The 26,341-nt window shown below is 41.8% G+C and overlaps 1 protein-coding gene and 1 long non-coding RNA gene across 4 annotated transcripts; one reads left to right on the top strand and one right to left on the bottom strand.

Annotated features, from left to right (window-relative positions):
- Nucleotides 1–6,733: 6,733 nt before the first annotated feature.
- On the bottom strand, nucleotides 6,734–9,045 carry Mid1ip1 (MID1 interacting protein 1). 3 transcript variants are annotated; one of them, XM_048461410.3, is made up of 2 exons: nucleotides 8,929–9,045; nucleotides 6,734–8,447 (listed from the first exon to the last, which is right to left on the bottom strand). In XM_048461410.3, the coding sequence occupies exon 2, from the start codon at nucleotides 8,197–8,199 to the stop codon at nucleotides 7,648–7,650; it is 552 nt and encodes a 183-aa protein (XP_048317367.1). In that variant the 5' UTR covers nucleotides 8,200–8,447; nucleotides 8,929–9,045; the 3' UTR covers nucleotides 6,734–7,647. The 3 variants fall into 3 exon arrangements, with proteins under 3 accessions (XP_048317367.1, XP_048317366.1, XP_048317365.1); XM_048461409.2 differs by lacking the exon at nucleotides 8,929–9,045 and adding an exon at nucleotides 8,725–8,902; XM_048461408.2 differs by lacking the exon at nucleotides 8,929–9,045 and adding an exon at nucleotides 8,725–8,902 and having other exon boundaries at nucleotides 6,734–8,444.
- Nucleotides 9,046–9,165: 120 nt separating this feature from the next.
- On the top strand, nucleotides 9,166–25,947 carry LOC125417880 (uncharacterized). The gene is made up of 3 exons (XR_007237259.3): nucleotides 9,166–9,553; nucleotides 23,855–23,961; nucleotides 24,975–25,947. It is a non-coding gene; the product is annotated as an uncharacterized LOC125417880 (long non-coding RNA).
- The last annotated feature ends 394 nt before the right edge of the window (nucleotides 25,948–26,341 follow it).

The raw sequence follows: 26,341 nt of genomic DNA, 5'->3' as shown, positions 1-26,341 counted from the left end.
GCATGCAGTTGGAGTTCAAACATCTGGCGAAACAGCCATGTATGTCATGCAAGAAGATCTTCTATGTCCTCTCTTGAGAGTGAAAGTATCATTCATTTAGTTAACAATGCCCTGCCCTCATTCAAGGGGAGGAGACAGAGATTCTACCTCGTGATAGGAGGTGGAAAGATTGCAGCAGAGGATGTAGGACTAGAAAGAACTTCATAGGCATTCTCAGCGACACGCCTGCAATACAACTACTTGGCATGTGAATATAGGAGAATCCCTGGAGCTTTCTGACCAGCTACTCTCCCAAATTCTTGAACTCCAGGTTCAGTGAGAGATCCTGCCTCAAAAAAATAAGGTGGAGAGTGGCAAAGAAAGATACTGAACATTGAGTTCTGGCTCCAGGTACACACATACCTCTATACATGTGCCCCTGTGCCCTGATGTACACATTCCTAAAATACACTACACACAAATAAGTAAACATACAAATAAACAAGCAAATAATAACCAAATTAGGTAGAGTCTTGATGTCTCCCATATACCACATGAGAGTAACCTGAGAGCAGACATTTCTTATGCTCTCAAATTCACCAGGGAAAGGGCTGTTAGCTCTGAGAATTCCTCCCTAACCCCAGCACTAGAGGTAAAATTAACTATTTAAATGTTTGGCACTTGCCCTTCAAATATTTAAGATATAAAGGAATTGTCAGCTGCTTATTATAACACACATACACACACACACACACACACACACACACACACACACACATGCTCCTAAAGCATCTCTGAATTGCAGTTTGCAATTCCAATTAGATTCTATGAAATACTACACCTTCTTCCGAATGACTAATCTATACTCACTCCACTCCTTACATTCTAAACATATTTTGGCTCCTCTGGCACACACGTGTGTTCTTTCATAAATGTATGTTTCAGTTTATAAAAAAGGACTTAAACTGTTAATTCATGTGAACAATTGGAAAACATTTGAATATCTTGGTTAAAACCAATAATGTAGTTCTTCCTTTTTCTCTTTCCTTAAATACCAAACAAGAAATCTCCTCAATTAGATATCTGCTAAGGAAGAAAAAACAAGGGCCATTATCTAAGGACACAGCAAGTTCTGTGAGTTATTTCAACATGGTAGAAGAGTAATCAGGTTGTAATTGGTCCTATTGAGCTCACCCACAAGCTATGGCATTCTTTACCTCAGCGGTGTGGTATTCAAAAAAGGGGGAATCTACAAAGTTAGTTTTTTGTTTTTAAAAATAACAAATGAATCACATCCAGTTCACCCTGTCAGCTGAATGCTCCTTGATAAATGTGTACATTTTAATATTAGTAAAATTGATATTGAGAAGAAAATAGATTACAGGAAATGCCCCACCCTCAATATTGTTGAATTAGCTTGCCAGAATAAAGAAGTGAGCCGGGCCTCTTGATGCAATCCTGCAATTCTAGCTATTCCAGAGACTGAGCAGGATAATCACAAGTTCATGGTCTCCCTCAGCTACAAAGCTAGCTTAAAGCCAGCCTAGATTTAGTGAGATCCTATTTCAAAATAAAATACACAAAAGGTCTGCAATTATAACTCAGTGGTAAAGTGTTTGTCGAGCATGAGAAAGGCCTTGGGTTCAACCTTCAGTACTAAACAAACAAAACTGGCCCCTATGTTTTGCTAATATTTTCTCAACTTTTCTTATTTACAGTGTTAAAAAACACTTTCTCTTGGCAACTCAAGATTGGAAAGTTACCATCTATTAACATGTATATAAGTGGTATGGGGATTCTCTAATACTAATTTTTACCAGTTTCAAGTTAAGACACAGTGGTAGATATGTTTAAATTACTAGTCAAAAGGATGCAAGAGAAAAGAAAGAGAAAAGAAACATTTTAAAATGTTTTTAAAAGTACAAAATAGGAGAAGATACCAAAGAATGTTCTTTTAAATATTTAAAAATAGAGACTATCAAAACAGGAAGGGCTGAGGAGACAGTTGTGGCTTTACTGAACTTCATTTAGACAGATGAACAACTTTTATACTTTAGCTGGATGGAGACCTTTGATCCTAAAATGAAAACACCTAGTTAAATATAACAGGATGGAGGAACTGGAGAAGTGAAATCGTCACAGTTTCATGGAATACATATCTGTCTGTGTCATAAGGAAATGCCTTCGCTGTATTCAGCAACAATGGAGCACTGAGTGGCAGGCAGACGGGTAGAAGTTCTGTGTGCAGAGGCAAGTTTCCTTTACTTTATCTGTTATTCTCTCAAGAATTTTTCTTCAGTGTAGCAAGGGGATTCCTAAGTAATGTGGGAAATAGAAAAGTCAGGAACTCTTCATTTGTTGACACTGAATAAGCCTTGAAACCCAAGCCGCTTTCATCTCACCTCCTTTCTGGTGACTTCACACCTTCTCCTGAGGCCAGGAAGGCAGAACAAGAGAACGTGGGATCCCTAATTTGCACTCCACCACTTTATCTTCCTGTTCAAGATCTGCCTTGCAGTGAGAAGGAGCTTAGACAGAAACCTATGGAACACCCTGTATGTGCATCCAAGTCCTTTCCACACAGCCTGGCCAAGTCTCAGACCTGGCTGCAAACACCTACAGCCCAAGCACAGTGGGAAGAAAATCTGAGGTTGGAGTCTCTGAGCATCCTGCTTAGGGTCATGCACAAGGAATCCTAGTAGTCTAAGCATCCAGAATGGGGTCTAAAAGTAGGATCACAAGTTCTGAGCGGTCCATCTGCTCAAAGGACTCTTTGTTCCATGGAGAGTGGCAAGAGAGTGTGAGGTCCCTCTACAGTGGTGGGTTCAGGGCAAAGACAATGATTATATGAGTCAAAGGGAGGTATTGGCTTCCAGTTTAAGAAGTAGTTGTTCATGAACTGAACAAGGATGACACCCATAAACATGCCAAAATGAATAGGGAAAAGACAAGATCAAAACTCTACATGAAGAACTTCAGACAACTGAGTAAAGCTAGGAGCAAGAGAGGTGGCCTTTCCCAAGGAAGAGCACACTAATTGGTTGTTCAGTGTCAAACAGTCAGCCCTGAAAACAAACATACAAGTAACATTATATGGACTCAATAGTTTATATTGAGGAATATATATATAAATACATATCTACATGCAATAACAGCTCATTTAAAAAGAGGCAATGATAGGCTGGGCGGTGGTGTCTCATGCCTTTAATCCCAGCACTTGGGAGGCAGAGGCAGGAGGATCTCTGTGAGTTCGAGGCCAGCCTGGTCTATAGAGCGAGTTTCAGGACAGTCAGGACTGCACAGAGAAACCCTGTCTCAAAAACAAAACAAAACAAAACAAAAACCCAAAACAAAAAACCAACAACAACAAAAAGAGGCCATGAATTTTAAAGAGAGCAGGGAGGGTTTAGAGGGAGAAAAGGGAAGGAAGAAATGTTGTAATTAAATTACAATCTCAAAAATAAACAAAAACAAAAAATTATGAAATCCAGATAAAAAGAGCAGCTGTTGGTAGTGGACTGTCCTGCTGCCTAACCCACAGAGTGTGCTATACAACTCCACAAGTCAGGCATTTGGAGTAAATGAAGAACAAGCTTCCCATTCCCTTGAGCTATTTTTAAAAATGGACATGATCTTAAAGAAAATTAATTTTCGGCTTAAATGATCACAATAAATTAAGCAATTTATTCTTGATAAAAAACTAAGCTTTCAAACTTAAAGAAAATCCAAGCATTTTATTTTAAAAGACAAACCCATTATTCGATGCTTCTATTAGTTGGGAACAAAAACGTTTACCTCCAACATTTTAAAGGAAATGTTCATTCTCCCATTATTTTATCTAAAATTCTTTTAAAAATAAGTCATGTAAGGATGTAAATCATGGTTAGTAAAAATTTAATAGTTACCCCATAAAAATAGAAATTTGTTTATAAAGGTTTGTGGTATAAAATTTGAGCCCTATATCTACTGAAGCTATGTGCGAACACTTGATAAATGTTGGTGATATTTAATAAGAAGGAGAGAGATAGAGAAGGAACAGAAAGAGGGGAAAAACGCTACTTAAGGATGATTTTTGAAGGCAGGTGAGGTGTCCTATGCCTTTAATCCCCGCACTCAGAAGGCAGAGGCAAGAGGATCTCTGTGAGTTCCCGTCAAGTCTGGTGTATGAATTGAGTTCTAGGACAGCCTGTCTAGAAAAAAAAAAATAGAAGTATATTGAAAATTGAATAAAGCAAAATGATAAGACTTATATAAATGACCCTAACTTTCAATTTTTTCAAAACTGCCAAGTGCAGACGTTTGAGAATTGGTCAGCGAGTGATGACACCACTTGCAGCGCCCTGCTCTGACACAGAGAGCAGTTGCCATAGGCAGGCTGCTAAGGAGTGCAGAAAAGGAAAAGGTGAAACCCCCCACATGAACAAAGCTGAAAACTGGGGGGACAAAACCAGTTTCCCAAAAGTTGAGGTGTGAGGTCTTGTGTAGAAAATAGTTATCAGGGCTGGAGAGATGGCTCAGAGGTTAAGAGTATTGCCTGCTCTTCCAAAGGTCCTGAGTTCAATTCCCAGTGTCTACATGGTGGCTCACAACCATCTGTAATGGGATCTGGTGCCCTCTTCCAGTCTGCAGACATACACGCAGACAGAATATTGTATACATAATAAATAAATAAATAAATATTTTTTAAGAAAAGGAAGAAAAGAAAATAGTTATCAAACGTAAATATCTGGAGGTGGTCAATCTAGTCTGGGCTCTTCCCTTCTGACCAGCGCATCTATTTCTGCCTTCCCTTCTGTCGTAAACTGCCTGGGAGATGGACATTAATGTTGCTGAGAGCTCGGAGGCAAGAACCATTGCACTCAACTTTCCAAAGCCATACTGCAAAGATGAAGCCACATATTACTTTGCTTCTGAAAGGAAGTAAAACTATAAATAGCTTGGGCACTTTAATGGGTGAGTCCTGTTCTGGATCAGTCCTTGTTTTACTGCAAAACTAATGTTGATTAAAATAATATCAGTGAAATAGTGCTTAGTGGGCCTAGAAAAGTTCTAAAAGTCTAATGTTCTTTAATAGCAAATCATATTCGTAATAGGTGAGGCTCATTAGCATATGCACACACAGCCACTTATACGAAAATATTTCAAAATTTAAAAAAAATGCTAGCACATTTCCCAGTTGTGTATCCTTTACTGTGTTCTATTACTCCCCAGGAACTTCCTGAATACATGTTTTAGTTAGCATCTCATGAAGTTCTTGTCATCACTTGTTCAGAGCATGTCTTTTGGTTTTAATCAAGTTCTCGCTTACGACTTTGGGGAAATGGATGAATCAGTTTGCATGTTATTTAAAATAATAGTTTTCCTTCCAGTAGTCATATTTAACTCTCCTAGCCTGCTACCGCACTTGTAGTCAGGCATAATAATTAAAATGCTTCATCGGCTTGCAGTGGGGCTTTGATAAACAGAATGATCCTTGGAAGATTCCATGGGCACCAGAGATCCTCTTAGGTTTCTCTCTTACTCTAAATATTTTTCATGCCACCATTTCCTTTCCTGCTTCTTATTTTCCATGAAAGTCTGAGGATTTGGGCAGAGGTAAATATCCATAATATGTAGAAACAGGAGATTTATACACAGAATTTTCTAGCTTCAAAGTCTGTGTTCCTTTCTACGCTCTTTGCTTGTGGAGTTGGCTTTAAATTTTTGTTTGCACTTTGATATTTCAAAGGGAAGAGAAAACAAGTATAGATATACCTGACATTTGGTGCTGGCCAGCTTATCTTAATATATTAACCATTAACTTTCTCTGGCAACAGGCAGGCTTCCCAGTCTGGAGACTTTTTTTTTCACTGCTGCAAAAAGCTGATAATGGACTTGAGCTGCCCTGGCCAGCAATACCTGCCTGTGCACGCGCGCGCACACACATGCACATGCGCAAACACACACACACACACACACACACACACACACTTGTTATAATTTTTTATTTGTGAAGTTGTACCATTGAACTTAGAGAATGCCCCCGCGACTTCTGTGAACACGCAAGCTGATCTGGCATTTATCCCCCAACACAATGAAATAAGGAAACTGCAGACTGCTGTGCTTCACCTGTCCCATCATCTCCACGAAGCATGATAATGTCATCTGAAAAAGCATCCCTAAGGGACTTAAGGCAGCCTTGATCAGATCTGCTGTGCACAAGTGCAGAGTGGGTCAGTGAAAACCTGGTCCCTGCTCAGCGGAGCTTAGTACTCATTGGGGAAGTACTGATGAAGGCCATTGCTTGTGTTACAGCTATTAAAATATCACCCATGGTTAGCATACAAGATTTTCAAATAAAGGCCTGCAATTGGACTGCATTTCCATTAGCAGCAATTTTTGATATTGTTATTATTTCACTACTCCGTAGTCAAGTGAAGGGCCCACCTTTAGGAGTTTTTAGGCTTCAAAACACTTCAATTAATTATTTTTGATAAACTAGCCAAATTGTTTGAAAGATACAATATATGTACTTTCACGGGTACTCTGAATATTTATGAACCTTTTGTTGGGATATTTGATCCTATCTTGGAACTGAATTAGAAGAAATCCTAACCGGAAGCTACTTGACAAAACTGCATAGTTGTACAGCTGACTGTCCTCCCAAAACTGCAACTATCAGGGAGAAAATACTTAACATCAGTTAAATAAAAGATTGTTTTTAAATGATTTGGCCACTCATTGGTGGATTAAAGAGCAACACACACTGGTCCGATTTAGTTAACACATCTGCTTTTTTATTTTTTAGAATATAGTCTACATCTGGATTAAAAAAAGTTTTAAATAAACAAGACATAATAACACAGTGGAACCCTTCATCATTCCACGTACGACACGGATAGAATGTCAGTTGGTTCCACTTTAGATAAATCCACTTTCTCAAAATAATATTATTTTCGCTGGCCGAGTGGCAAGCTTCATCCAAGCTGGCGCACAGCCAGTTTACACACACAGGGGTGGGGGAGGGGTGGCGTGGAAGGGATGGGGTGCCACAGGACTACTGTACAGTGTAACAGAAAATCATTAATAAAGTAGTACCGGTTACCGACAGTGCTGTTTGTGCGCTTATCACAATGGAATCGACGAAGTTTCAGAGCAAAGAGATTCGAAATACTTAAGACAGGGTCACTGTTACAAAAAGAAATAGTGCAAACAGGAAAACTGACGCAATCCTAGCAACGCCAGGGCCTCCTCTTGCAGCTCAAAGCAGGGCGGGCAGGAGGCTGCGCCCCGCCTCCCCCCTGCACCCACACCCAGCCAGAAGCTGCCCTCCCAAGTGTGGCAACCCAGCGCTGTGCCCTGGCATGGCCCTTCTCTTCCGGAAAGAAGAACAGAAAAGAAACCCCAAGAAAGGCACAGGCTGAATGAAGGACGTCGGCCCAGTCCCATTCCCACCAACACAGAGAGCAAGCCCCCTCCGGGGGTCCTTGAACCCCCCTCTCTGGCGACTACTTTCCTCTGCTCTCGTGATGAGGCAGGCCCTCTTCTCCACACAACCCCCCACGTACACAGCCCAACTTTGCAGCGTGCCCTTCGCGCCCCACAACCAGGAAGAAAATAGCTTGGAGGAAAGAGAGGGGTGGGAGAGCCGGCCAGAGAGGGTACTGGGCAGCGGGGAAGAGGCCCGTCTCACTGGCCCCAATTACTGAAGCCGATCTCCTGCTTGTATCTGTTGGTGAGGATGTTGGCTTTGCGGGTGAGTTTGGAGAGCACGGTGTGCAGCCCGCGCAGGTGGTAGTGGAACTGCTGCTCCAGATCTTCCTCGCCGGCATCTGCGCTCTCCAGGTGGCTCAGGCCCACCAGGATGTCCTTGGACTTCCAGGTGCTCTCCTCGCTCCCGGCCGGCGGGGACGACGGCTGGTGCAGGACTCCCCACTCGATGTCGTTGCGGATGGACTTAAGCAGCACGTAGTGGCTATACATGTCCCGGGAGGGCGCGAAAAAGCTTCCATTGGCGCTGCCGGGGCTGGGGGCCGGGGTCGTGCGCTCCTCCAGGCAGCCTCCACTGCCTCCTACCTCCACGCCGACCTCGTTGTCTAGCTCCGGCTCGGAGAGTGGCACGTCGCGCAGCAGACTGGGCACCATCACGGTCTGGTCCATGTTGTTCACCGCGCCAATGAAGCGATTCATGGCGTTAAAGAGCGAGTGCTTCTGGTTATAAGTGTCGCAGATTTGCATCATGGTGGCCGAACGGGCGCGGAAACACTGGGACGCTGGTAAACCGAGATAGACCGCTGGCGATGCCTGTCTTCAAGCACTCTCCGAGGCCGGTGCCGGGAGCCTGCTTGTAGCTGGTGAGACGGGATTCCCAGATCCTTCTCCGCCCTCTCTAACTCTGGTTTCTGTCGCAGCCCAGCCCTGCGTGATGCGCGGTTGCTCCTAGCTTTGGCTCGCGATGACAGTGGGTGGTTGGGTTTAGCCTTGACCTGCTTGGGAAGAGACGAAAAGAACAAATTACCCACTGGGTTAGGGTTCCTGGCGCCCCAGTCCGCGCGATGCTCCCACCCTGGCTACTGCTGGCCGGAGACGGCGCCAGGGTGGCTCCCTCGGACCAGGCAGTATCACCTCCTCCAATGCTAGCAGAGGACCTTTGAAAAAAAAAGGAGAAAGGATCTCCCTCAGCCCGGACTCGCCCGTTTCTCCCTTCTAAAACCTCAACGAAAGCAACCATGTTAGCCGGGGCAGCCACAGGGCGGGAACACCCACCTCTTGAGCTGCGAGATCTCCCGGTTCTCAGTGTTTGCGTTGCGGATGGTGGCTGCCCAAGGGCGCTGCTGCGGTCACTAACTGGGCTGTGAGTGCGGGTGGTGGTGGCTGCTTCAGCCCCCTGCCCATTCCAGGTGCTCAATTTATAGTCCAGGAAAGGTGTCCCAGGCACCCAGGACCACCCCCGATGTCTCCTCCTCCTACCTCCTCCAGCAGCACAGATAAAAGGTCCCAGCCCTGACCGCTAGTAACACTCGCCCAACCCTCTCTACCGCGGGGGCGGAGCACGCCACGCCAGGCGGCTCCGCCTCTCGCCTGATACCCGGGCTGAGGCTAGGCAACCCAGCAGGGTAAGGGAGGGTAGGGCTGAGAGGATGGAGCGGCCGCGCCCCAGCACCAAACCCAGAGCAAGCTGGTTGGGGGAGGGAGGGCGAGGCACTGAGCCCAAGGAGCCACCATCCAAACTAGAGGGCGGACTGGCGCGCGCGGGCTGGGCGGACTTGGCGCGCACTCGCCGGGTGGGATGGCCGGAATGCATGTGTGTCCGGGTTGCAAAAGATCCCCTCAATGCGGAATCTAAAGTGGCTGTCGCCCGGAAACTTAGCTTCGGTTTATTATTAGACGTCGGGTAAGAGGGACTCACAGCTGCCCTGACTCCATACCGGGAGTCTTATGTAAGAAGAGTAGCAGAACATGCCGGATGCACGTGGACACGCGGTGCTTCCTCCACGGCCCTGGTCGTGGTCAGTTTGCTGGGGAATGGGAGCGCTGGGGCATTTGGTTCCCTCCTGGCAGGGTCTTTACCGGACTTTCCTACTACTGCTGCCAGGTATGAAGAGCACCCATGTTATTTGACCTATAGATTTTTTTTTCTGCACCAGGAGATCAGAGCATAGCAATGGAGCACGAACCTGGGCCTTGTGGCCTTTTGGCTATCAAAAAAACCTAGGAGAAGGTGCCAGAAGTTAGGTCAGGTGTTCATTTAACAGAAAAAAAATATGGGAATGTATCCAATAACTTTCTGGAGTGTGTCAAGTGCTCCTTTCAAAAGAAAGTTCTTAAGCAAGGGTTACTTAATAAGGCCTGTGTACCTCAGCCCTGGGTGTAACTTTCAAGTTTTACACTTAGGGTTTCCAACCTTCAGCCCATACGCCTTTTCCTAGTTCACTTCCGTCACCACATCCCTCATCCTCCCATCTACTGTGACATTCCTACAGATAATTAGGACTCAAACTTCTAATTTTAAGTTTCCTTCCACTAAAATCTTTAGGGAGGTTTTAGTACGGCATTCCCCTGCAAGACAAAAAGTGCACCTGGACAAGGAGCAACACATAGACGTTTCTCTCTCTTTCTTGAAGAAGCGGTACTATCTACTGAAAACCATGTTTCTTCCCGATTTTGTGGCACAAGGGCTGATAGCAGAAAAAAGCCCCCGGTGACCACAGAAGCCAGTCTGGGGAATCTCACTCCAGTTCACTAGCTCTAGATTCGAACCTATGCTTTCTTTGGTTTGGTTTTTTTTTGAACTTCTCATTCTTCTGCTTTAGTGTCCATGTTCTTTTAGAAGTGAACTAATGTTATCTGCCCTAAGATCAGTGGAAAAAAGACTGTAGAGGGAAACAATGCATTGTGTATTTCAGAAGTACTAGAATCTCCCCCCTCTCTTTCTGCACACAGACTTGTAAACGTTTCCACCTTCTCCGTTTGTCAACAAAATGGAGTGTCTTCCATGTAAGAAACTTTTCTAGTGTCTCTTTAGCAATACAAAGAAACTTCTTCCTGGGTCATGGCAAAGTTTTTTATTAGGGTTCAGGGAGCTAATGGAGGTAAAACTCATTATACATTATACATTATAAAGTATAAAGATTAATTGTACTCAGTATAAGAGTTCATCTAATCTAGAGGCATTGTATGTGAAGAGTTTGAACCCTCAAATATAGGCCAATTGGGCTAAGATGAACCAGAGACGATCTGCACCCAACCATTACCATTTCTTCGGTGCAGGAGAGTATAAAACAGTCCAGGCTTGTTTTAAACCTTATGCCAGATTATATTCAAGGAGGAGGGCTCTGGAAAAAACATATTTAGTTTCCAGTATCTGATTTTTCTCATAACTTAAAATGTAGTTTGACCCCATCCCAGACCCTCTGGATATTTCAAGAATGTACCCTGATGTAAATTTGGAATTGCTCTGAGTTATTTATTAAATGCTAGAATCCTGTCCTCTTTTCTCTGCTACTTAGTACCAACAATGTGATTAACAGCACGCGGAAAACGTAAATCCAAACTGTCTAGCAAAGGAATCCCACTCTGAAAAGACGCCCAACCTAGGAGAAAGCCCCTACCTAGCCCCTTCTCTTTGGCCTCCATACTTCCTCTCGATCAATACGATCAATTCCCTTCCTTCTGTCTGCATCTTCCAGTGTCTTGACTCTCGGTGGCCGTTCTTACACATTTCTTAAACTACGAGAAGATGGCTCACGCACCTGACCTGACGGCAAAACTTCCCAAACCGGGCCTCCCTGCTCCCCATTGCCCACACAATAACTCACACCCACCGGGTAACTCCAGAACGGAAAGGTCCTTAGGCCAGAGCTCTGGGCCCTTGGAATCACCCCACAGCCACCCCTCCTGTCCCAGCCAATCAGAAAGCTTCCGAGAGAGTTATGCAAATGAACCTTTGGCCCTAGCCAGTCGGAAGCCATAGACCCCTCCCCCAAGTGTCCTCTTTCACCCCAGCCCTGAAGAGCTAATGGCAAGCGTCCCTGGCAACCGGCCTGCAGCCAGTTTTCCCCTAACACAAGGCTGTAAAAATATAAAAACGATTCCTGGGGGTCACATGGGTACTAAACGGGTTGGGCCAGGCCCAGTAAGATGTAGGGAGCTTCTCTGGTTGCTCCAGGCACCTACCCTATCTCGTTCTGGAACCAACTGAAAGCTCCCAAGCAATCTGCCCAAGACTCATTTTGTTTAATGAGAAGCATAGCAATCATCAGTTGAGTAAACTTTTGAGTACAGGCTTACGGCAGGGCGCCTTGGTCTCTACTTTTCTAACCAGTGTGCTGGCCTGACATTCTTCACCAGCTCTACTGTTTTCCACAGCTAAAACTCGGGAGCTCTTAAATACTGAATCTTACAAGTCCTTCTTTACTTTAATCAGTAACCAGGAAATGATGCTTAGCTGGCTCATCGTCCCTCTCTCCCCCAAGTAATTCACCAACTCCCCCTCCTGTTGCGTCTCTTTGATGGCTTAGGAAAATGTGTCATTTTAAAGGTGGCAAACTGCTAAGTAAAGGAGTGAAGAAGAGTAAACTGGTGAAAGAAGAAACACTAGAGAAATGAAAGATCTGCCTCGGGGCTGGACAGAAAGTGATATTTTCAGGCTAGAAACTAGTCCAAGCCAAGACAACTGAGACCCTTGATGAGACTGATAGAGAAGTTAGAGGCAGTAGCTTCATGAAAGCGCCCCTGGAAATCTGACAATTGCACTGTCCTTTGAGAGGCCGTGTAGTCCAACCTTCCTTTTGTACCGAAATTGCTCACAACATCTCCACCAAGTGGTCACCCTAGCCTATGTTCTTGTGCTTTTCATCCTCCAGTACCAGGCCTGGTTTTGGAACTCTTGGGAAAGCCATGAAGCACATGGTTGGTGTTTGAATGGTCTCCCCTGAACCCACTATAGCTCAAGTCAGTTACCTTTGCTTCTTGTAGCAATCCACGCTTTTGGTTGAGCTGCTCTCATATTCTCATCACCGTCCTTGGGTTTGTCTCCAAGTTTCACACTTGAATCTCATTCCAAGTACCATCTTTTTTTTTTTAAGTAATTTTATTAAATTATAAAAGATTCCATTTACGCCCCTCTTCCCAACACCCTCCCACTCCCCCCTCCCTCTCCTCCTCCCTCTTTGTCCCTAAGGGCAGTCAGGGTTTCAAGCCCTGTGGGAAGTTCAAGTTCGTCCCCCCTCCCTCCAGGTCCAGGAAGGTGAGTATCCAAACAGACTGGATCCCAAAAATCCAGTATATGCAGAGGAAACAAGTCCCAGTGTCTTTGTCAATGGCTTTTCAGAAAGACTCCGGGCCAGCCACATTCAGAGAATCCGGCCACATTCAGAGAATCTGGTTGGATCACGTGCTCGTTCAGTCGCAGTCCAACTGCCCTTGGTAAACTCTCATTAGATCCGTTCCCTTGTATCAGTGGGTGATAGCATCCCTCGCAGTCCTTCGTCATTTTCTTCCTCTTCTGCTCCTGATTTGGACCTTGGGGGGCTCAGTCCGGTGCTCCAATGTGGGAGTCCGTCTGTATCGCCATCCATCGCCAGATGAAGGATCTATGGTGAAAAGCAAAATATTCATCAGTATGGTTATGGGCCAAGGCCGGTTCAGGCACCCTCTCCTCTGTCCAGAGAACAATCTGGGGACCTCTCCTTGGACCTGGGATCCCATATATAATCAAGTTTCCTATAAACCCTAAAATGACTCCCTTAGTTGAAATATATTCTTCCCTGATCCCATATTCATCCTTCCTCCCTTCCCCCCATCCCGGTCTACCGAGCTTTCTCCATTCCTCCCCTACTCCCTTCTCTCTAACCCTCTCCCCTTCCAACAACCCTCCCACCCACCCCCCATGCACCAAGGTTACCTGGGACTCTTGACTATTTCCTACCTCCTGGCGGATAGCTAAATAATCTTCATCAGGTTCGTCTTCTTATTTAGCTTCTCTAGGATCACGAATAATAGGCTCAAAGACCTTTAAAATTATGGTTAGAATCCACTTATGAGTGAATACATACCATGTTCCTCTTTTTGGATCTGGCTTACCTCACTCAGTAAAGCGTTTTCTATGTCCATCCATTTGCATGCAAAATTCAAGATGTCATTATTTTTTACCGCTGAGTAAAACTCTAATGTGTATATGTTCAACCCCTTTTTTAACCATTCTTCTATTGAGGGGCACCTAGGTTGTTTCCAGGTTCTGGCTATTACAAATAGTGCTGCTATGAACATAGTTGAACAAATGCTTTTGTAGTATACTAGGGAATCTCTAGGGTATATTCCCAAGAGTGGAATTGCTGGGTCCTGAGGGAGGTTGACTCCCAGTTTCCTGAGAAACCGCCACACTGATTTCCACAGTGGCTGCACAAGTTTGCATTCCCACCAGCAATGGACGAGTGTTCCCCTCACCCCACATCCTCTCCAGCATAGGCTATCATTGGTGTTTTTGACTTTAGCTATTCTGACAGGTGTAAGATGGTATCTCAAAGTGGTTTTGATTTGCATTTCCCTGATTGCTAAGGAGGTTGAGCATGACCTTAAGTGTCTTCTGGCCATTCGAAGTTCATCTGTTGTGAATTCTCTGTTCAGTTCAGTACCCCATTTTTTAATTGGGTTAATTAGAGTTTTAGTGCCTAGTTTCTTGAGTTCTTTGTATATTTTGGAGATCAGACCTTTGTCTGATGAGGGGTTGGTAAAGATCTTCTCCCAGTCAGAAGGCAGCCTTTTTGTCTTACTGACAGTGTCCTTTGCTTTACAGAAGCTTCTCAGTTTCAGTAGATCCCATTTATTCAATGTTTCTCTTATTGTCTGTGCAGCTGGAGTCCTGCTTAGGAAGAGGCCTCCTGTGCCTATATCTTGTAGACTACTTCCCACTTTCTCTTCTATCAGGTTCAAAGTGGATGGATTAATGTTGATGTCTTTAATCCATTTGGATTTGATTTTTGTGCATGGTGATAGATATGGATCTACTTTCATTTTTTACAGGTTGACATCCAGTTATGCCAGCACCATTTGTTAAAGATGCTTTCCTTCTTCCATTGTATACCTTTAGCTCCCTTGTCGAAAATTAGGTGCTCATAGGTTTGTGGGTTAATATCCGGGTCTTCTATTCGATTCCAAAGGTCGATTTCTCTGTTCTTAAGCCAATACCAAGCTGTTTTCAATACTGTAGCTCTGTAATAGAGTTTGAAGTCAGGGATGGTAATGCCTCCTGAAGTTCCTTTATTGTTTAAGATTGTTTTGGCTATCCTGGGTTTTTTGTTTTGCCATATAAACTTGATTATTGTTTTCTCAAGGTCTGTGAAGAAGTTTGATGGGATTTTGATGGGGATTGCATTGAATCTATAGATTGCTTTTGGTAGAATTGCCATTTTTACTATGTTGATCCTCCCAATCCAAGAACAAGGGAGATCTTTCCATTTTCTGGTATCCTCCTCAATTTCTTTCTTCAAAGACTTAAAGTTCTTGTCAAATAGGTCTTTCACTTCCTTGGTTAGAGTAACCCCAAGATATTTTATGCTATTTGTGGCTATCGTGAAAGGTGATGTTTCTCTGATTTCCCTCTCAGCTTCTTTATCCTTTGTGTATAGGAGGGCCACTGATTTTTTGGAGTTGATCTTGTATCCTGCCACGTTACTAAAGGTGCTTATCAGCTGTAGGAGTTCTTTGGTAGAGTGTTTGGGGTCACTTATGTACACTATCATATCGTCAGCAAATAACGAAAGTTTAACTTCATCCTTTCCAATTCGAATCCCCTTGATCTCCTTATGTTGTCTTATTGCTATTGCTAGGACTTCAAGCACTATATTGAAGAGGTATGGAGAGAGTGGACAGCCTTGTCGTGTTCCTGATTTTAGAGGAAAGGCTTTGAGTTTCTCTCCATTCAGTTTGATGTTAGCTGTTGGCTTGCTGTATATTGCTTTTATTATATTTAGGTATGATCCTTGTATCCCCAGTCTCTCCAACACCTTTATCATAAATGGGTGTTGAATTTTGTCAAATGCTTTTTCAGCATCCAATGAAATGATCATATGGTTTTTTTCTTTCAGTTTATTTATATGATGGATTACATTGATAGATTTGCGTATGTTGAACCAGCCCTGCATCTCTGGGATGAAGCCTACTTGATCATAATGGATAAGTTTTCTAATGTGTTCCTGGATTCGGTTTGCCAGGATTTTATTGAGAATTTTCGCGTTGATGTTCATGAGTGAGATTGGCCTGTAATTCTCTTTCTTGGTTGTGTCTTTATGTGGTTTTGGTATTAAGGTAACTGTGGCTTCATAAAAGGAGTTTGGCAATGACTCTTCTGTTTCTATATTATGGAATACATTAAGGAGTATAGGAATTAGCTCTTCCTGGAAGTTCTGGTAGAATTCTGCATTGAAACCATCTGGTCCTGGCCTTTTTTTGGCAGGGAGATTTCTGATAACAGCTTCTAATTCTTCACGACTAACAGGTCTATTTAGATTGTTCACCTGTTCTTGGTTCAACTTTGGTATATGGTATTTATCTAAAAAAATGTCCATTTCTTTTACATTTTCCAACTTTGTGGCATATAAACTTTCGTAGTAAGATCTAATGATTCTCTGAATTTCCTCTGTGTCTGTGGTTATATCCCCCTTTTCATTTCTGATCCTATTAATTTGCAAGTTCTCTCTCTGCCGTTTGATTAGTTTGGATAGGGGTTTGTCAATCTTGTTGATTTTCTCCAAGAACCAGCTTTTTGATTCATTGATTCTTTGTATTGTTTTCTGTGTTTCTATTTTGTTGATTTCAGCCCTCAGTTTGATTATTTCCAGTCTTCTACTCCTCCTGGGTGAATCAGCTTCTTTTTTTTCTAGAGCTTTCAAGTGTGCTGTTAGGTCTCCAATGTGTGCTTTCTCCGTTTTCTTTAGTTGGGCACCTATTGCTATGAACTTTCCTCTTAGCACTGCTTTCATAGTGTCCCATAGGTTTGAGTATGTTGTGTCTTTGTTTTCATTAAATTCAAGGAAGACTTTAATTTCTTTCTTAATCTCGTCCCTGACCCAGGGGTGATTTAGTAGTTGACTGTTCAACTTCCATGAGTTTGTTGACTTCCTGGGGGTAGCATTGTTGTTGAATTCTAATTTTAATCCATGGTGGTCTGACAAGACACAGGTGGTTACTAATATTTTTTTGTATCTGTGGGAGTTTGCTTTGTTACCGAGTATGTGGTCAATCTTCGAGAAGGTTCCATGAACTGCAGAGAAGAAGGTATATTCTTTCCTGTTTGGGTGGAGTGTTCTATAGATGTCTGTTAAGTCCATTTGATTCAATACCTCCAATAAATCTCTTAATTCTCTGTTTGGTTTCTGTCTGATTGACCTGTCCATTGGTGAGAGAGGAGTGTTGAAGTCTCCTACTATTAGTGTGTGTGGTTTGATGACCGCCTTGAGTTCTAGAAGAGTTTCTTTTACATATGTGGGTGCCTTTATATTAGGAGCATAGATATTCAGGATTGAGACTTCCTCCTGATGAATTGTTCCAGTTATGAGTATGAAATGTCCATCTCCATGTCTTCTGATTGATTTTAGTTTGAAGTCGATTTTGTTAGATATTAGAATGGCCACACCCGCTTGTTTCTTAGGTCCATTTGCTTGGAAAACCTTTTCCCAACCCTTTACTCTGAGTAGGTGTCTGTCTTTGTGGTTGAGGTGTGTTTCTTGTAAACAGCAGAAAGTTGGATCCTCTTTTCGTATCCAATCTCTAAGTCTGTGCCTCTTTATAGGTGAATTGAGTCCATTGATATTAAGTGATATTAATGACCAGTGGTTGTTGACTCCGGTCATTTTTTTTTAGGCAGTAGAGTGTATGTGTTTTCCTTCTTTGATTTGTGCTTGTGAATGGTCGTTAGATGTTTGAGTTATTGTAGTCAGTGTTGGCAATGTTGGATTCCTTGGGATTTAATTTTCCTTCTAGTATTCTCTGTAAGGCTGGATTAGTAGTTACGTATTGTTTAAATTTGTTTTTATCCTGAAATATTTTGTTTTCTCCGTTGATAGTGAACGAAAGCTTGGCTGGGTAAAGTAGTCTGGGCTTGCATCCATGGTCCCTTAATTTCTGCAGTACCTCTATCCAGGACCTTCTGGCTTTCATGGTTTCTATAGAGAAGTCTGGTGTAAGTCTGATAGGTTTACCTTTATAGGTTACTTGACCTTTTTCCTTTGCAGCTCTTAATATCCTTTCTTTAATCTGACTGCTTTGTGTTTTGATTATTATATGGCGAGGGGATGTTTTTTTCTGATCCAATCTATTCGGTGTTCTGTATGCTTCTTGCACCTTCATAGGAATATCCCTCTTTAGGATGGGAAAGTTTTCTTCTATAATTTTGTTGAATATATCTTCTGGGCCTTTGATCTGCAATTCTTCTCCTTCTTCTACTCCTATTATTCTTAGATTTGGTTTTTTTTATTATGTCCCATATTTCCTGAATGTTTTGTGATGAGAATTTGTTGGATTTGCTGTTTTCTTTGGTCAGGGTGTTTATTTTCTCTATGGTGTCTTCATAATCTGAGATTCGTTCTTCTATCTCTTGTATTCTATTGGTTAAGCTTGATTCTGTAGTCTCCGTTCGTTTACCTAGGTTTTCCATATCCAGCCGGCCCTCGGATTGTGTTTTCCTCACTGCCTCCATTTCAGTTTTCAATTCTTGAACTGATTCCATTACCTGTTTGATTGCTTTTTCTTGGTTTCCCAGGGTATCATTTACGAATTTACTCATTTCTTCAATCTTTTTGTTATATTTGTCTTCCATTTCTTTACTCATTTCTTCCATCTTTTTGTTATATTTGTCTTCTAATTCTTTAAGTGAGTTATTCATACCCTGTTTAAGAGACTCTATTGCTTTCATAATGACACTGTTTTCCACTTCTTCCGGAATAGGGCGTTCAAGTCCTTCTGTCGTAAGATCGCTGGGATCTGGTGTTTTCATGTTGTTTTTCAGATTGTTGGAGGAGTTTTTGCCTTGGCGTCTGCCCATCTCTTCCTTCAGATGGTCTCCAATGGCTCTTCCCTCTGCTGGGTCTTCTACTGGATTAGTGTCCTTTGCTAACCAGGAATCACTATGCCTGCAGTCTTAGCTCGTTGCAGGCAGGCTATTAGAACAAAGGGACTTCCTTCCCTTTGCACTCACCACCTGTCCCGACCCGCGGTGCCCATCCCAGCTGAGATGGAGGAATTTAGGCCCCGAAAAAGGGAGAGAGGACGGGAGGGGTTCCAGGCAGAAAACTGGGATGGCGTAGCAGGAGAGAGGGATTAGCTGGGGGAAGCTGCCCCTGTGGAGCAGCCAGGGAGATAAGGATGGCGGGAATACCGTGTGTACCTAACCGGAGTTGTATGGCTGGCGGTCAACACACTCACCCCTCCACAGGATCAGAGCCCCTCGCTGGTCAGAAGACTTGCTGCCTGCGGTCCTAGCCTGCTGCAGGCCGGCTATCCGAACAAAGGGACTCCCGTCTCTTTGCACTCACCACCTGCCCAGGGCCGCGGTGCCCACCCCGGCCGAGATGGAGGAATTCAAGCCCCGAAAAAAAAAAAGCTCCAAGTACCATCTTTGCTGGTGCAAAAAGGAGTGGCAAAGCCACCGATTTTATTGTGAATGATAACTTCTCTAGTCCTAATTCCCCAAGTGCCAGACCCAGCGCTCTTTTACTACCCAACAAATATATACTTCTTACAATGATGTCTAGCATTTAATGGATTTGGTTTAATTGTTACACTCATGTTGTTATATGTATAACAAAATTTGTATATCCTATTCCTGGGCAGTGGAGATATTTGTCTTTCTATTACATTACCTAAGTAGATTTTCGGTCATTACTCCAGCCTGTTTCAGTAGTTTGGATTCTGATTTTGTGCTCTCATGCGCTTGGATATTAGCCACACATTTGATACCTGTTCTGTGTATTCATCCAAGCTACTGATAACAGGTACCACTGAGTACTCCAGAAAGCACAAAGCACTATTAAACATCTGGAGAGTTTCTTCAGCATGATATTAGTTCATTAAGTGGTACTTTTAGCATATGTTTTTTTTTCAGTCAGCCATGAATCATATTAATTCTGCCACCATTCAGAAGACAGAATAGTATGAGACACCTTGCTAAATGCTTTACTGACCTCTCAAGTTAAAGACGAGCTTCTTTCCCATAGAGTTAAGGAGAATATTTTTGTACTATTACAGAGAAGCCACTGTCACATGATATATAAACTAGAAATAGGAGTTGGAGAGATGGCTCAGTGGTTAAGAACGTTTGTTTTTCTTCCAAAGGATCCAAGTTCTGATCCCAGCACCCATATCAGGTGGCTCACAACTATCTGTGATTCCAACTTAAGAGGGTCCATGGGAGGGCTTGGAGAGAGGAAGGGAAGAGGGAAATGGTGAAATTATATTATTCATCTCAAAAAAGAAATAAAAAATTTAAAACAATAAAATTATTATTGAATTTCTTCAAATGCCAAGATCTACTTAAAAGTAGCAATGAGAATGTTCCTCTTTTATTCTAACGGGTGTCGATATGGTTAACATACATTCCAAAATCAAATTCAAAGTTTAAAAATCTGTAACATAGGAAGAAAAGATTCATGACATATGTTCAAACTCTAACATATTTATTTGCATTTTGTTGAGACTATAGTGTCAGAAATATATTACCCATTGGACACATTTGAATGTTCCATCAGTAAGTATCTTATAAATAATTTATTTTTCTGACTCAAATAATGAAAGAAACTAAACTTAGATGCTGTATTCTAGAGAGTTCACCTACATTTTATTACTGTCCAGATAGAATGTGTAGGCTAATCTCATAGTCATGAGTAAGAAGTAAAGAGTAGTATACAGAATTAATAGGCTAAAATTGATAGTAAATAAATTACACAAGTATGGGCAAAAGTGTGACTCAGAAGAAATAGGAACTATAAAAAATTTTGATAAAAAGAGGAAAATAATAAATACCTAGGAAGATTTATAAAAAAAATTGAAAGAGAAGCACACTTTGAATTAACATATTACTAGAAAGCTAATAAACTAAATAGAAACAGCCAAGAACAAAACCATTAGTTATGACAGAGCAAAGGGTGGAGGCGAGTATAAAAGCACCGGAGTTCATGGAAATGCGTGAGTGAATGATCAGAAAGAGTTAAGGAAAATAGTAGATGCTGGATATGGAAGACAAAGAGAGCATAATTTAAGGATAATGGATGTCCCTGGAGAAGAGCTTCAGCAAGTGAAGTAGAAAATACAAATGAGGGGTAGAGGAAATGGTTCAGCAGTTAAGAGCATGTACCATTCTTGCAGAGTCCCAGCACCCACATTGAGGGACTCACAGCTGCCTCTAACTTTAGCTTCATGGTACATAATGTCCTTTTCTGGACTCTGCAGGTACCTATATTCACAATCACAGACACACACACACACACACACACACACACACACACACACACACACACGCACACACACACACAGAGAGAGAGAGAGAGAGAGAGAGAGAGAGAAATAAAAATAAAATGAATCTTAAAAGAAAAATGTAAAAGTAACAGGAAATTTTAGTTGAAAAAATTTTGTTCGTCTGCTTGTTTAATAGACATGCTGAACATTAAATAAAATTATTCAGAACAGTTGAAAAACATGTTAATTGTCTTTTTCAAATTCAAGAAAAGAGAAAAACACTTTTGAACTGTTCAGGCAGGAAAAGAGGTCAACACACGGGGGTAGAGTGGGGAGACTCATTCTGTGGATAATACACGATAGAGCTAGAAGAAAGGATAGATGATTCAAGACTATCCTGTCATTGAAGTACAAATCGATAGACATTCTCAAACATGAACTCAGAACTCTTCTTAAAAACCTTTGGGATAAAATTCTGCTAGCACACCAATGCCAGCAACTGGGTCAAAATAGGGATCGAGAAGCTCTGATGAGAGAGAATCAAGGTAGACTTAAACCATTTACTATAGGAATAAGATTAACCCATGTGGGTACTATCATTGCAGATCAAAAAGTAAATATTTTAAACCCCCCCAAAACCAAGTAATACAAGCAACAGAATGGAAAGATGGAGGGATAACAGCAGAGCTAATCAATTTTTACTGTCGTCAGTGATGTCTAAAACCAGTTGAGCAGTTCCAAAAGCAAGATAGAAAGATCTCAATACTTTAAAGCTATTTTTTTCTCAGCTTAGAGGGCCTTTTAAGGACTGATGTTTTTGTATAGAAGAATCTCTTTTCTTGAGTTCATGATTTCTTTCACTACCACTTCAGTTACTGCCAAAAAAAATCAGCTAAATTAATTTCTAACGTTTTATTTAAAGTAAATATGTATGAGCCAGATTTGGTGGCCCAGAACTCAAGAGGCAGAGACAGATGAATCTCTGTGAGTTCAAGGCCAGTGTTGTGCACAGAGAGAGCTCCAGGCCACTCAGTTACATGGCTAGATGTAGTCTCACAACAACAAAACAATAACAACAAATTATGCTCTGTGTCTTCAGCAGGGTGCGAGATGCTCATGAAATGGCTGTGTTCAATTTGTGAAAGTGTGTCAGGCTGACATACTCAATTGACTATTTTTCTACATGTATGCTATGCTTGATTAATATTTTTGAAACTGCATCCATGAATGATTCTGGGGGAGAGCAGGGCAAAGGGAAGAGTCACTTCAGTCTAGCAACCTGATTTGGAATTACATGCCCTCACTATTTGCAGGGTAAAATTGAACTGAACTAAAATGAGAGCAGAAAAATAGTAAGCTCTCTGAAATGTGGAAGCTTAGGAATTACTGTCCTTTTTATTGGGGGTGGGATTTGAGACAGGGCTTCTCTGTGTGGCCCTGACTCTCCTGGAACTCTGTAGACCAGACTGACTCAGAACTCAGAGATCCACCTGATTCTGCATCCCCAGTGCTGGGATTAAAGGCATGAACTACTATGCCTTGCTAAGCCATGCTTCTTTATGATCCTGTCAACTACAGTATAAGAAAGTCCAGCTAGAGATGCAATTTATTGGTTGTGGTGGTTTGAAAGAAAATGATGGCCTTGTTGGAGGAAGTGTGTCACTTTGGGGGTGGACTTTGTGGTCTCATGTATGCTCAAGCCATGCCCAGTGAAACAGACCATTTCCTGTTGTCTGTGAGTCAAGGTGTAGGACTCTCATCTACTTCTTCAGCATCATATATGCTTGCTCGCCACTGTGTCAAACCATGATGACAAATGGGCTAGATCTCTGAAACTGTAAGTTAGCCACTACATTTAAATGTTTTCCTTTACAAGAGTTGCGGTGGTCATTGTGTCTCTTCACAGCAATAGGAACCCTAACTTAGTGGTAGAACACTTAACTCAAATGTATAAGAGTTTATATTCAGTCCTCACTACCATAAAGAGAAAAAATCCTATTTTTATATGCTTTGGAACCTTAATGTTAGAAGAATGACATTCTTAGAGGCAATCCTATTAAAGGAATGTTTTTTATTCATTTGTTTGGCACATTTATATGCAGATATTCACCTTTGCCATTCTGATTGGTTGCTTATGACTGGGAATGTCAAGAAACATCTGATGTGGGTTTATTCTTTCTGTGACATTTCTTCTAACCCTACAAATAAATAAAAAAGAATACATTAGTGGAGTTGTATTCTCCCTGTGCCTTCGTCTGTACTCCAAATCTGATCAGAGGTCTATGTTAGCTACATTAGCTTGGAGCTAGGTTGCAATGCGCGGGTTATCTTAGCTAATTTAGCTCACAAAGATTAAATTTTGTGTTAGCATTAGTGTTGGACATCTGAAATCCATCTAGGGTATATGATCAATTTCTTTGTCCCCTAAATGATTCCACAATAAGTAGAAATTTGAGAATAAATTTATAAGTATGTCATTAATGGATACCTTTATTTTGCTCTAATTATCATTTTGTTCCTGGGGGAAAAATATTAAACAAGGAGACACATTTTCCATTTTCAAATACCAAGTGCCTTGTGTAATTTCATTTTGTGTAAAGTGAGTGATTATCTTTGCCAGAATTATAAAAATGTTCATATGTAACATGATTTGTTCAACAGTATTTATTGTAAATATTTATCTAGGACCACAGGGTGTCCATAGAAATGACCCCTTGGTTTCTACTGGACAGAGTCAAATAACTTTCTAATTCTGATTTAAACTAGTTGCAAATCTAAGTAGGATTGCTGAAGTGATTTATGCAGTAATTGGATCTTGGGTTTTAGAAAGAGCAACAATCTTGATTTGCTTAGCAAAAAGTGTGTTAAATAAGAAAGGGGGAATAAACAGAATACCGTAGCCAGGTATTAAAGTGCACTGCTCTCATTTAGTCTCTTCCTTTACCAGAAGGAGATGATCTGAATCACAGCACTTAGGATGCAGAATCCAGAATATTCCAAGTTGAAGATTCCTGGGATTCTGTAATATGTTAAATGGAGAAATTCTAAGCCAAGGTTTGGTGTTTGTTCATTCCATTCTCAGTTATTGTGTTTTTTCCATTTAATTTCAGGCAACACATTCTGCTTCATTATATCCAAGTTGAAGCAAATTTGCTGCCATTCTAACAGCCAGTTCAGCTGCTTTTATAATGTTGTTCTTGACCTACTGCTGGGACCATAACTTTCATACATTCATCCAATTGGTTCAAGTGTTTCACATTTCTTTCTACTATTTGTGTAATGCCTGCCTGGCCAGAAAATACAGTGTTTGAGTTATTACTACCTAATGTCCTGTTTCGTCAAAATCTATTTTTTTTTGTTTAAGTGTAAGGTATTGTTTGATTCACTTCTAAAATACAACCCCGCTTGTATCTTCTAGACGGTAACAGTCCATTCTCCCCTGCCTCTCTCCTATCCTCCATTGTTCCTTTTCTATCTTTTCCCCCCTTTCCTTCCTTCCATTTACTTCTCTTTCCTCCTTGGGCCAGAAATTGAATGGAGTATGCCCAATGGGAATACAATGTACTTTGATTTCCTAATTATTTTGGAATACTGTCCTATACACTTAAAAGCCAAGATATAGAAGGAAGTCATGTTCACCTGCATGATGTTATATATAAGATGATATAATAAATTTAAATAAGACTCACGACACTATCCAAAGTATGGGACCAATTCTGTGTTTTTATAATGACCACTGCTGTGTTTACCTTACTTATCCATTCTTCAGTTGTATACCTGTTTTGATAAAGTTTTATTATGATCCACCCAAAAAGACCATAGAAACATCTGAATAATTTTGGATATTAAAACTAAGTACAAATCCATTTCTCAAATGATCTTTGTATCTACTTGAGAGAATGTAAGTGGCATATCACCCAGTGTCACAAAAAGAGCAGAAAGTCCAGAGTCAGAATTGTTTTCTCACTACTCCTACAATCCCTTTGGAAATTATTGTCATGTTTTGTTGCTTGTATGCTCAGAAGTCACGTGTACCCTTTGTAAGCCTCAATTCCTTCACCTTGCAGGGTTAATGAAGGATTAAAGATGGATGTCCTGGCTGGGTCAATTTGACACAAGCTAGAGTCATCAGAGAAGAAGGAGCCTCAGTTGAGGAAAAGCCTCCATGGGATCCAGCTGTAAGACATTTTCTCAATTAGTGACTGATGAGGGAGGGCCCAGCCAATGGTGAGCAGTACCACCCTGGGGCATGTGGCCCTGCATTCTCTAAGAAAGCAGACTGAACAAGCCATGTGGAGCAAGCAAGTAAGCAGCTCTCCTCCATGGTCTCTGCATCAGCTCCTGCCTCCAGGATCCTGTCCTTTTTGAGTTCCTGTCCTGATTTCCTTTGATGATGAACAGTGAAACTGTCAGCCAAATGAAACCTTTCCTCCCAGATTTGCTTTTTGATCCTGGTGTTTTGTCGCAGTGATGGAAACCCTAACGAACAAAGTAAGGGTGGTGGTCTGAATAAGAATGCCCCACTAGGCTCATGTATTTGAATGCTCAGTCATCAAGGACTGGGACTATATAAAAAAATTAGAAGTGTGTCCTTGTTGGGGTAGATGTGGTCTTGTTGGAGGAGGTGTGTCACTTGAGTTGGGCTTTGAGTTTTCCCGAAGCCCAAGCCAGGCCCAGTGGCTCTCTCTCTTCCACCTGCGTGAGAATCCAGATATAGAACTTTCCTCTACTTCTCCAGTACCACGTCTGCCTGTGTGCTGCCATGCTCCCTGCCATGATGATAATGGACTAAACTTCTGAAACCCTAAGCAAATCCCAATTAAATGTTTTTTTTTTTATGAGTTGTCATGGTCATGGTGTCCCTTTGCTTCAATAAAACAGTGTCTAAGACAGTGAGGCATATTTCCTGTAGAATATCAGGATCATGGTAGGCAGTAAATATAAATGTATTGCTGACTGTGGCTGTGTATTGTGATAATTTGCAGTATGATATACTGCATATGAAAACTATAATTAAAAGGAAATATTTTTATGTTTGTAGTTCATCTGTTTTTTATAGTATAAGACCCTGGGACCTTGAAGTTTTTCTAACTTGAAATTTTTGGGAAATTCTCAATTGTATTGCTTAATTTTTCTTGTCACTTTGATAAACTACCTGGCTAAACAGCATAATGGTGGAAAACTATCTTGGCCCATGCTTTGGCATGATGCTCTCTATCCTGGGTAGGAAGTCATGCCTGCATGACTCCATGGTATTAGGGAGCAGCTATAGCTGAAACCCTTTACCTCTTTCTATCTTAGTGAAACAAGAAGCTGAAACAGGGCCAGAAATAGGGCTGGACACAAACTTTAAGGCCCTTCCAGGGACCAGAGACCTTCCTCTAACTAAGCTCTGCTTCCAGAAGTTCAATCTCTCAAAACAGCGCTACCAACT

The sequence above is a fragment of the Myodes glareolus genome, chromosome X (genome assembly GCF_982192425.1).
Source record: "Myodes glareolus chromosome X, mMyoGla1.1, whole genome shotgun sequence".
Taxonomy (NCBI): domain Eukaryota; kingdom Metazoa; phylum Chordata; class Mammalia; order Rodentia; family Cricetidae; genus Myodes; species Myodes glareolus.
This window is presented reverse-complemented; position numbering and strand designations above follow the sequence as displayed.

Excerpts from the sequence above, each read along its gene's own strand:
- Mid1ip1 (XM_048461410.3), bottom strand. The coding sequence starts at position 8,199 with ATGATGCAAATCTGCGACACTTATAACCAGAAGCACTCGCTCTTTAAC.